This window comes from Octodon degus, unplaced genomic scaffold (genome assembly GCF_000260255.1).
Source record: "Octodon degus isolate 3935 unplaced genomic scaffold, OctDeg1.0 scaffold00069, whole genome shotgun sequence".
Classification (NCBI taxonomy): Eukaryota; Metazoa; Chordata; class Mammalia; order Rodentia; family Octodontidae; genus Octodon; species Octodon degus.
The window spans coordinates 10,017,196-10,029,811 of NW_004524645.1; the positions used below are offsets into that span (position 1 = coordinate 10,017,196).

The following is a 12,616-nucleotide window of genomic DNA, read 5'->3' on the forward strand; positions in this document are numbered from 1 at the left end:
ATTTATTTATTTATTCATTTATTTATTTTGATAGCCAATATTTTGGCCCTAGCCCTTCAAGTTCACTGAGGACTCAGGACATAAGAGAACCTCTGCTCTGACATCTTGTAACTAAGTGATGTCCCAAATTTTCTGATCGAGGAGATTTTGGAGCCACAGAGGAAAGGGATTGCCAATGCATAGTGTGCCTAAGGAGAGTCACATGCAGAGAAAACATTCTCTCAGGCTTTCACAGAGAGCACATTGGTCAAGCAATGGCTGTGACTCATCCACATGGCTCACACTGATAAAGGTGAGTTTGAAAATGAAGGATTTGTCCTTAAGAGACTTAGGGCTTGTAGGGGGGAATACAGCAGGTGTACTGATAACCAGGACACTAAGTAGCAGTGGTAAGTGCCAGATGGAGAGGTTAAGAATCTTTACCTGTGGCATTCCTTTTCATAGAATGTCTGCATTCCCCAGAGCCTTGTGCTTTCTAGTCTGACTGCTTCATTCCAATAGATGAGACTGCAGACTAAGAGAGATCAGATGCCTTTCCACTAGTCACCCAGCAAGACAGTACTAGCTTTGACAAAAGTCAATAGTTTTTAATAAAGCAAGGTACTGAGTTGAGAACCTCAAGGATAGAGCTTTATCTTTATGAATTAAATCTAGGCTCTGTGAGAGGGAACCCTTGAAACTGTGCAGTTGGATACTTTATTTGGATGTTGCTTCTAAAATTGATGGAATGGGGATGGTTCTAGGGTATTTTTTTGCTGACATGTTAGTCTGTGTCTCCTCTTTACAGTCAACTTCCAAGCTTCCTTCCCTCTCATCTTTTTCTTTTTTGATTGAGCTCAGGCCCTTTACACTGAAATATGTCCCCAGATCTTTTAATTTTTATTGTTTTGTTTGTGAGCTAAGCTGCTCAGGTTGGCCTCAAACTTGTGATCCTCCTGCCTCAGCCTCCTCTACCGCTGGGATTATAGGCATGAGCCACCATCCCTAACTTTTAATTTACTTTTAATAGATAATGACATTCATGATTTAAAATTCAAAAGCTACCAAGTGAAACACAGTAATTTTTTTTCCTTCTCATATGTCATAGCTACCCAATTTTCTTCCCTGGAGGCAACCAATAGCCAATTTTGTTAGCTTCACTTCCAGAGATAGCATATGCACACACCAATAAATGCATATGCCTTCAGCCTCTCTTTGAAACAAACAATGCCTAGTTTATCAGCTGCTGTGCACCTTGCTCTTTTCTTTTTCACAGTTTGGAAGACCAAAACATAATCGTTCCAAATCTATATGTAAAGAGCTTCCTTATTCCTTGTTAGCTGGTGATCTTTATGGCACACAGCTGAGTCTGCTATAGATGGTTAAAAAAGATGATTAGAGTTTTAGGCAATTCATGGACTCTTTTATTGAGCTGGAGGAACAGGCTGCCATCTAACTTGCCAGAAACAAGGCTCCAAGCCACACATACTGTTACTGGGTGGAAGCCACTTGTGCACCTGTCTCCACTGAGCTATAGACTCCAGTTATTTGACTTGACTGTGACTGCTTGTGCTCCATTCCTGTACCAGGAAGGCACCCTTTCAGCCACACCTGCAAAAGTAAATGGTCCAAATAGAGCCTCTTTCCTTATGTTTATCACTTTAATGCAAAGTCTTGCATGGGTATGTCTGATTAAGGGAGCACAGGTGACACATTTCCTTTGGAGCTGTAAGGGATCTGGGAATTTTGATTCTCAACTTTTAAGTTAGAACGTGAGACTTACACTATGCCAATTTTGTCCAAATAGGGTTTTAAAAGTATGATTGCCACTCACATACATGACATATGTACACTAGAGGTGCCTAGAATTCTATTGTGTGGTTTAACCACAATGGGTAAATAGCTTAGAGGTGGACTTCTAGGTGATTTACAACCCATGTCATAGATGCTACTACATTGAATGATCTTATACTTAGGCCATTTTGCTTATATAACACGAAATATAAATCTGTAGAGGTAGAATTGCTAGATCAAAAGCTTGTAATTCATAAGGTTATTATAAAATAGTCTCTGGGTGTTAGACTGATACATGTTTCTACGGCAGTGTACAAGTACCTGATTTTTTTTTGTCCAGTCTTTTTCCTGTTTAGATTTCATCAGAGCTAGGGCAGCAAACTGGGCCTTCCCCATTCCCAGGGTATTTTTAGTCTTACACCAAGAATTCTCGCAAACCAAGACCATAACCTTTTGATATGGCCTACATCTAGCCTCTGAGCTGAATTTGGTTTATAACATGTTATGGGTCTTGTAGCACTAAATTAAGTGACATATAGGGGAATCTGAAAGATAATATAGCTTCCAAAATTGATTTGCAGTTTGAGAGTAGCTTACATATTAGGAGATCTTGCTTGGATCATTACATATTTCTAAATGCATAGACATTTTAAAAGAATGATTCTGAAGATTTATGTAACACCCTTTCTCTCTAAAAATAAAAATCAAGTATCTTATGTTTACTGTATAAATTATTTCATAGCTTTCACTCCTATTTTAAGTATTGTCTCCCCTGTTCCATTTGGTTACTTTGGAAGTTTATTGTAATATAGGAAGCCCCTATGTGAATGCTTTGAAAAAATTTAAACTGTAATAAGGGATGGGAGATAGTTCAGTGGCATTAAGTGCCTGCCTCACAGGCTCAAGGTCATGGGCTTGATTCCCGGTACTCCCTCTCCCCCCCAAAAAGAACTGAGGAAGAGTGGGGATACATGCGTGCTTTCTTATTGAAATATTTACTCTTCAAGTTTGAATTTACCTAGATTAGGTGATGAGTTCAAGAAAATACCCTTTCTGCATAGTTACTCAGGTTCTTTGGAAGGATATAGAGTATAGCTCAGGGAAGCAGCATGTCGTATGGTGGCTGGTGTCCTTTCCTGTGAAGAGCTAGATGATAAATATTTTAGGCTTTATAGGCCAAGAAGCAAAATCAAAGATATTACATAGGTATTTCTATAATGAGAGAGAAAATAAACTTCCACAAACTTTTAGTGACAAAATTAAAAATATAAAAGTAATTGAGTTTCTTTGTAATTCACATTTACTTGTAAGAAAAATGAAATTTTTTTTGTTTCTGATAGATTTCTTCTATGTAGTCCAGGCTAGCCTTGAACTTACTATAATTTTTCTGCCTTAGCCTCCCATGCACTGAGATTATAGGGTGTGCCACCATGCATAGCAGAAGAATGGAATTCTTACTTTGGGGGTAACATTTTTGCTTAATGCAACTCAAACATGGTGTTTGCTATTGTCAAATTAATTGCAAATGTTTATCATAAAGACATTTTCAGCTTTAGGTCATATAAAACTGGGTGGTAGACAGGATTTGATGCATAGGTGTCCCTCCTCATCTTTGTGATTTTTTTTTTTTTTTTGCAGTACCAGAGCTTGAACTCAGGACCTTGTACTTGCCAGGCAAGCATTTATTCTACTGAGCTCTCTCCCTGGCCCTCATCCTTGTGATTTTTGCCTTAGAATTCCAGTTGTGCACTTGCTGATGTAATTTTGGTAGATCTACTTAGAATTAGCATTTAGCATATTTTTTTTCTGTATTTATTTATTTATTTATTTATTTATTCATTTATTTATTTATTTTTTGCAGAACCGGGGAATGAACTCAGGCCTTGCACTTGCCAGGGAAGCGATTATACCACTGAGCCATCTCCCCAGCCCCTTTTTTTCTGTATTTAGAACAGGGTCTACAGGGTCTATAGTGTCTTACTCTGTAGATTAGACTTGTAGTGAATCTCTTGTTTTCAGCCTCCCAAGCGCTAGGATTACAGGCATATGCCACCACGTCCAGTCTCAATCATTGACTCAGCGTGCCCCACAGGTGGGGCTGGCATAGCATGCCAGGGATGAACCCCAGCTGGCTGCTGTGCTCTGCCTAAGCAGGTGCTTTAGTCCGCTGAGCTATCAGACTGGCCCTAGCATTTAGCAGATTTTAATGATGACTTTTCAGAGAATAGAATTCTCACAGGTTCTTAAAGTATGATATAACAGTGTATCTTTGCAGAAATCTGGCAATGAATACAAGGGTAACATGTTCTGACATTATATGCCCCTGCAGATGTGTACTTCTCATTATGTCACTGTAACACTGGCATGGTGTTCTTGCTGGAAATATTTGATTTGAACATAATTATAAGAAAACAGACAAATCCCATATGTGGACAACTGGTGTGGATTCTTGAAATTTCAATGTTATTAAAGACCAATGCCAGGGAGAGATTGTGCTAGATTAAAGGAAGACGAAGGGAACATAAGATAAACACTGATTGGATGAACACTGACTAAAGGAAAAGAAAATCCAGCTCAATAGGCCATTTTCAGTGTAATTGAGGAAATATGAGTGTGGACCATATGTTATATACGAGTATTGTGTTAATGTTAATTCCATGGGTGTGGTGCTGCAGGAGAAAAATCCCAGTATTTAGGAGACAAATAATAAAGTATGTTGGGGTGGTATGCCAGGAGGTACCTCTACTGGAACGTACTTTTCAGATGGCTTGGGAAAATGGGAGGAAAGTAGGGAGGATGTGTGTGTGTGTGTGTGTGTGTGTGTGTGTGTGTAGCAATATAACATAAGTTTGTTGTTTCATGCATATCATTGAACACAGTGCTTTTGGTGGACTGGTACCCAGTACATTTTTAAAGTATAATTACTTTGGGGCTGGGGAGATAGCTCAGTGGCATAAGTGCCTGCCTGGAAAGTGCAAGGTCCAGAGTTTGACACCTGGTATGGAAAAAAACCAAACAACCCCTCCAAAAACCAAAACCAAAATAAAAACCAAACCAAAACACCCCACAAGCCCCTTATAATTACTTTAAGGTATTTATTAGTATTCTCTATCTGGGAATGCATCTAAGCCATGCATGTCTGCTACCTTCGGGAGTGTGGTTTGGCTTCTGCATATACTACAGTATCTTAAATTGGGCAATAGGATACAAGGGCTCATGTTTGCTTGAGTGGCTCACACAACTCTCTGTGAGCTGATAGTCTCTCTTAAATGTTAGAAAGTATAAATGGACAAGAAAGAAAAGCCAGCATGTAGCTAACCTCCTCGCTCCAGTTTCCTAGGAGGCCATGTGCCTATTGGGGGCTGGTATTCTCTGCGGGAAGCTGCATACAATGAGGCACATTTCTGGAGTGCACCACTGAGCAGGGAGGGCAAGAGAAGTTAATATTCTCTTACATTCTTGTGGGAAATCGTATGCTTTTATGGTGCGAGATGACTAAAACCAATTTAGCAGCCACTTGTAAAAGTAATTACAAGATGAAAGAAATAACTATTCTGCTGGTACAGGCTGTGAAAACTAATGAATGCAGCAAATACTCAATGAATAACTGAGTATGTAGCAAGCATTGGGAAGAATGAATCTGAAATATTCAAATAATAAAAATATACCCTTGCCTTGTGTTGGACACTTGGAGTATGGGGGAAGGAGATATGGGGTACGGAGGAGACAGTTACTAAAACTGATTTTGGTGTATTAGAAGACCTGTGTTTTGGGAATGCAGAAAACATGGCAATGTGGAACTGCTTAGGGTTTCAGAGGTGAGATCGGCCTTGGGATGACTTGAAGGAGTGGGACAGGCAAAGAAGTTGAGGATGTTTGGTTTCCATGCAGAGGACTGAACAGTTCTAGGTGCTGAGAGACTAACTGGCTTCTGATGTGGCCTGAACCTTAATTAGCTGCAGAGCAGGAATCTGATTTCTACAGGAAGGGAATGAGGAACCTGGGAAGCCCTTTGGAGTTGGAAGGTGATCCAGTTTTAATAAGAGACCATGAATGAAATGCAAAGGCTGGTTTGTGAAGGTTCATGGTCTAGGGCAGGGCTTGAAGCAATCAAGGTGACAGCAGAGAATCGGGACTTTGCCAGCAGCAGCAGAGAGAGAATAAAAATGGGGTACTCTTGGGGAATTTTTCCATCCCCTCCAACTAGGAGTTTTTACAATTTTAGAAACGTTTTAAGGAGGTCTTTAAAAATACTTGGAAGAGAGAAGCGTACTCAAACCTTTGAACAGTTCTGAAAATTTATTACATTTCAGATAGAAAAGAAAGTATCATTCAGGCAAGTGAATGAACGTGTGTGGACTGGTTACTCAACATAGTCAGTTAATCTCACAGAATTAGGGAGGAGGGAAGCTACATAGTGGCCTTCAAGCTCCTTCTAGAATTTTGCCCAGGTTCCTCCCAAGTAGTCGGTGAATTTTTCTGATTTGTATCCAGCAACCTCAAGGTTTAGTGTACATCTGTAAGCTGGAAAGTATGGATTTTTGCCATTCCTTTTCCCCTGTCTCCTGCCCTTACACCTGAGAAAACAAACAATAGTATATAGGTTTTTATTCTGTATTAGAATTTGCACATCATGTAATCTGAGATGGATCCAGCTGAGACTGTAACAGCCTTAGAGTTGAAAGTAAAGAAAAGTAGAACTTTCATGTTTTCTTTACTTTGAGAAAAGCTCAGTGACTTAGACTATTTGAAGGAGAATGTATATAAAACACTGTTAATTGAATATCTGGAATAAATCACTAGCTTTTTCTTTGTTTTTGTGCTTTAAACAATTTATTTAACTGAAATGCTCCCATTTATTTGATACAACTTTTCCTTATGGTGATTTAGAGGATCTTCAAGCCAATATAAATATTTCATAAATATTGGCCATTTGGGTATACACTTGCACAGTACCTCACATCTTTTTTTTTATACCTCACGTCTTTCAGCAAGGGCAACACCGAAGAGTAAAGACCTGACACAGTTAACTAGGCCCAATGAAAATCTGTTGCAAATATTTGTTTCTCTGAGGTAAAGAAAACACACACCTGTTCTATTAAGAAAACCATCCTTATGACTCAGGATGATGTTTTATTTTTAAATAGACCTAGAACACTTAGCAGTCAATTAGGTGCTGAATGGCAGAGCTACCTCACCAGCTTATACCATGAACTCAGAGGGAAGAAGTTCCAGCAACTCAGGCTCCTTTTCATTGGTTTTCATGAAATGTGCTTCTCTGGGTAGGGCAGGGTGGTGCTTCTGGGTACCTTTTTGACTTCCTTTTTTTCTGATCATTTTCCTTGATGTGTTTGAGGAAGCTATCTCACCTCTTTGAGTGTTTAATATGCTAATATGCACATTAATCCTCTTGACAAGTAACTTGCCCTTAACTTGCTTGTTTACAACAATGCCAGTACCATGCATTGTAGACTCTTCCAGTTTTGCCATGGTAATGTTTGTGTAGCATTCCTTTTTTTTAAAAAAAGTAACTATCTATTGATGTGTACAGTATCATACTTTTTATAGATTTTCATGTGTGTGGCCAAAGGAACAACCCCATGTTTTCTAAAAGGCCTAGAGAATGTATGCCAGGTTTCCCTCTTTCTGTTTGTGTTCATCATTTTGGCAAACTGCCTGATGATGACGTTGCCTATAGTTACCTGTAGTCAATTTTAGTTGCCTGTCAGTCTGGTCTTCTGAATACGGGCTGCTTGTCATGACATGCCAGTTGCTGCCATGCTGTCTCTCAGGTAGATGATTGTTCAAAAAGAAGGGGGTGGTGAATGAAGGCAGGAGACAGGAAAAGGAATGTTGTAGGACTGTCCTGCTTCAAGGTTGTATATGGTTAGATTTCTGGACTTATGTGTAAACATAAGAATTATATAATTCTTTATGCCCATTTTTAAAATATATTCTAATTTTTAAATGTTTTTTCATCAGATTCTATAGGGACTTAAAGTTCAACATATCAATACTTGATGAAAAATACCTGTTCCATGTTATGCCTAAGATGTTTGATATTCAGACAGATAGTGAGGTTAAGCTTAACAGCCTAGGTTGGATGGTAATAACAACAAACTTGTCTTCTGGAGGGTTAACAACATAAGTTTGCAGACCAAAATTAGAGAAAAAGGAGGGCCACAAGGAAAGTCAACATTTTGGCCCTAGCCTTCCAAGGTCAATTAAGACTCAGGACATATGAGAACTTGTACTGTAATGTCATGTAACTCAGTAGGGTCCCAAATTTTCTGATGAAGGAGATTATGGGGCCGAAGAGGAAAGTGGTCCATGATGTAGAGTGTGCCTAAGGAGAGTCACATAGAGAGAAAACATTTTCTCAGGCTTTCACAGAGAGCACATTGGCCAAGAATGGCCATGACTCATCTACATGGCTGACACTGACAAAGGTTCTACAATCTGAGGTACAGGATCTCAGGATAAATCCTGAGGGGATTTAATTGACCTTATCAGATCCAAAAGCTACAACTTTTGTTGCATAGGTTTTGCTTTATCTTGGTCTTAACCATCCAGCAGAAAAATATATAAAAACAAAGTGTAAGAAGTAAAGCCATGCTGTTATGTTGAGCTGTAGGGGACTCAGGTCAACAATTTCTGACATTGCCAGTCAAGCGGAAGACCCAATACTATTATGGACTACTGGATTCTTTTGGAATATTTTGATGAGTTAACACACCTATAATATTCAAGTGATGGAACTAAACAAAAAAGGGGATACAGATGAATGTCCATTTTGTATCTGTGTATTCAAAATGGTTACAATAGATATATAGTGACATTATCTTAATGAATAGAGGCATTTGTTCTAATAGAGTTTGTAAATAGGATATCATGTCTGCATCTTGTACAGCAAATGACCACTAGGAAGAATGTATGCAATGTGTTAATTATTGAAACTGTCCTTTCAATTTGATTTGAAACTGTCTCGTTGCTATTTGTTTATCAATAAAATTATGGAAAAAATAAAAAATAAAAAAATAAAAAAATTTTAGTTTACCTGTAGTATAGGTAAACTAAACTAAAAGGAAGGAGATCGCCTTTCTTTAATGTCATTGAAATTTTTCTGCCTACAACTTAGAGCTTTTCAATGGAGAATTTAAACTTTAAACACTTTGAACTTTGAAGAACAAAAAATCCTTATAACCTGTGGTTTAGACCAAGAAGTCCCAGCCTTATGCAGTTCCATGTGTAAGCCTTATAATTATTTTCTTTTCTTTGAGGCTTGAATATTTCAGAAAGCTTTTGGCATGTCTCTTGGAGGATTGCTATATGAACAGTCGGAAAAGCAACTGATTTGTGGGTTGACTTCACTTACAGGTGTAAGTTTTACTTTGGCTACAAGGCAGTCATTCTAATCGTGTATGGGACCAAAAGGCAGCATCCAGGATAGGTAAGGTGGTTTGCTAAGGTCAAATTAGCATGTGGGACCTAAAGTGTCATAAGTCTTACCAGCAATTTTAGTTATCTATAGTCAATTTTAGTTTACCTATAGTATAGAAATTTCTGGTTCAATGTATTCTAGGTCCTTCTTGACTCAAAGAATTGGATGAGACAAGCCAAAAATGGGACCAAAAGGGTATTTGAAAAGTGAGGGGTGAATGCAAATGGGAGAAACCAGCTATGTAGAACCAACTGAGGCAGAACAAGAGAGAAAGATAAAAGCAAAAATTAAAGTATACGCAGCATCTGAGAAAAGTAGCATGGGCTATGGTGGGAAGTTAGGATAGCAGGCTTCCTGTGATATCTGCTCCTCTGAGTTCCCCAGAAGTTTCACATAAGGGGTCCTGGTTTTGCTGTGGGACCATGTAACTTACAGGTCCTGCTCATTTTCCCAGCCAGCGTTACCAAGCCCTATCTCCTATAGGTATATCTGCACTATGGTAGAGGAGCAACTGAAGATTAATTTATTGCTAAATTCATGCTTTATGAAATATAGTTGTTAAATTGGTTCCATACCAAGGATTACCATTTCTTAGGACTTATTCTTCCAGAAAACCCTTTTGATACTGAAAGTACATTGAAGCTGTTGACATTTTTCCCCATGTACAGGATAGTCTATAATTTAAAATGTGTAATTTACATACTTGTAATAAGGGATATATTTTTATTATTTATTTATTTATTATTTTTGTGGAACTGGGGATTGAACTCAGATCCTTGTGTTTGCCAGTCAAGCGCTTATCCTACTGAGCCATCTCCCCGGCCACAGAGATATATTTTTAAACTAAATTACATTTTATTTTTGAGTTTAAGTTCATTCAAATGATTGGGAATTTATTAACTCTTCTGTGTGCCCATCTTTAAAGATAATGTCTGGAAGTTTTCCTTTGCCCTTGAAGGGAAGACATTGACTGAGAAGCAGAGATAAACAGATAATTATAATGTATCAAGTGCTGAGATAGATACTACTGTGAATATGGAGAGCGAACCCCCCACACCCATCACCCCACTCCAGCAATGATTAACTCTTAGTTAAGCTTGTTTTACCTTTAAGTGCACTTGCTCCTCTCTCTCTCCTTTTACAGTGTATTGCAGCACATCCAAGACACTATATCATGTGGTGGACATTTATATATATGAATGGAGTGCTCTCAGAAGGCACTGCCAAAATTATCCCCAGTTAGGATAGCAGCTATAAAATGAAGTAATATTCGAGTTCCTAACTAGGTGAAGAAGGGATGTTCTAGTTTCTGGTGATGCTACCGGAACCAACAATATTTCAGTGTCTTGAAAACATTTGTATGCACAGTATTTTTTGTTCCTCTGAAGTGAACACCAAAGATGCAATTTCCATGATTAGGAAATTATTTTGCTGAGAACTTTGTAAAGCTGATTCACTTTGAATGTCAGTAAACTAGGATAAGCCACAAGTAGTGGTAATGGCTAATCTTTTCCCTTTTTACTCAGTGACTTTTTAGACTTTGTACATTATAATCCACCCCCTGAAAAATCATGCTCCTTTGTATGAAGAGTAACAGCCATCCTTGTCACTTTTATTTTTATCTTTGAAAGAGGGAGAATAATCAGCTCTGAACATCATGAGTAGGTGGAACTTAATGATTTCAATTAACAACTTTCTTATAAACTGGAAGAAAAAGAAATTAACATTAGGTACACATAGGTTCCTAAGGGATGTTTTGGTTTGCTACACTGTTAAATCCTTGATTTTTTGTTATATCCTTTCTCTCATTTTCCTATTATAAAATGTTTTACCCAAAGCATTGTTTTCCTTATCTATTTCCAGATCACGGAGCTGTGTGGTGCAAAGCGGGTTGGTTATTTTGGTCCGACACAGTTTTACGTTGCCCTGAAATTAATCGCTGCGGTGCAGTCTGGCCTCCCTGTGCGGATAGAGAGTATTAAGTGTGGTGAGTACCTCATATTTATATGTTACCCACAACCAGTTTCTTGTTTGTGTGAGCTGTTTTCAATGGATTTAAAGACTATTCTTAAAGCTTTTGTGGTATTTATCCTCACTTCCTTCAACTCCTCTGTAAAATAAAATGGGAAAACTTGGCAAGTAGTTTAGTTTGTTTCCTTTTGATATGAAGAAAAAAAATGAGAGTGGTTTGAGATTAGTTCCTCTAAACTGACTTGTATTTAAAATGGATTTTTTTAGTAGCAGAATGAGATTGGGGAAGGAATTCTAGAGCCTGTGGCACAATAATAGCCAATTTAGTTTTCCACTCGAGGTCCCTACTGGATTAGTTGTAGAGTCACAGGAGATGGAGTGAAACTGTCCCTTCTCTCTCTGAAATTCTTGCCAGTCATATGAGATATGCATATTCTTTAATTCCTAATTCTTGAAGCATCATTCTGAGGACTGTTACATAATCTGGTGCTGCCAACATTTTGGCAGAATGAATCTATCTTCTCAAGAGTTCTGATAGAACAATTGGTTGTCTTGTCATCTCTGTGCCCAGAGCAATGTGTGCTTGCATGGTTTCCATAACTTAAACAGAATGTGAAGCTATTAGCATTATTTCTACTGTTTCTCTAGGAGTTAAAATCTGTATGAGCTAGGCACACTTCTGCATGCCTATAATCCCAGCACTTTGTGAGGTTGAAGCAAGAGAACCTCAAGTTCAAGTGCCCAGACCTATTTGGCAACTTTGGGACTTAGCAAGGCCCTGTCTGAAAAAAAAATGACTGGGGATGTATCTCAGTGCAGAGACCCTGTGTTCAGTCCCCAGTACCACATATATACATGCACATGTGCACAGAAATCTGTATGAAGAAGGTGATGATTGCAGTAATGCATTTAGGTCCTCCATGTACGTAGTTTATTATTTTTTTAATATTCCTCGTTTAGAGGTAGAAATCCTTAGCTCTTCACTCCTGTCCTTAAAGATTCTGATAGTCATCTACAGAGGTTCAGAATTATTTTCCATAATTTTATTGAGAAACAAATAGCAATGAGACAGTTTCAAATCAAATTGGTAGGACAGTTCCAATAATTAACACATTGTATACTCTCTTCCTAGTGGTTATTTGCTGTACAAGATGCAGACATGCTATCCTATTTACAAACTCTATTAGAACAAATCCCTCTATTCAGTAAGAGAATGTAACTATATATCTATTGTAACCATTTTGAATACACAGATACAAAATGGACATTCATCTGTATCCCCTTTTTTGTTTAGTTCCGTCATTTGAATATTATAGGTGTGTTAACTCAGCAAAATATTCCAAAAGAGTCCAGTAGTCCATAATAGTATTAAGTCTTCCATTTGACTGGAAATGTCAGAAATTGTTGACCTGAGTCCCCTACAGCTCAACA

At 38.2% G+C, this 12,616-nt stretch overlaps 1 protein-coding gene across 6 annotated transcripts in view; it reads left to right on the plus strand.

Annotated features, from left to right (window-relative positions):
- Window positions 1-12,616, plus strand: part of Reps2 (RALBP1 associated Eps domain containing 2) — a 287,616-nt gene that overhangs the window by 74,425 nt on the left and 200,575 nt on the right. For all 6 annotated transcript variants that reach the window (XM_004635084.2, XM_023719539.1, XM_023719537.1 and 3 more), the window contains exon 2: window positions 11,078-11,201. In XM_004635084.2, the coding sequence (XP_004635141.1) occupies window positions 11,078-11,201 (124 nt within the window). The remainder of the gene's footprint in view (window positions 1-11,077; window positions 11,202-12,616) is intronic.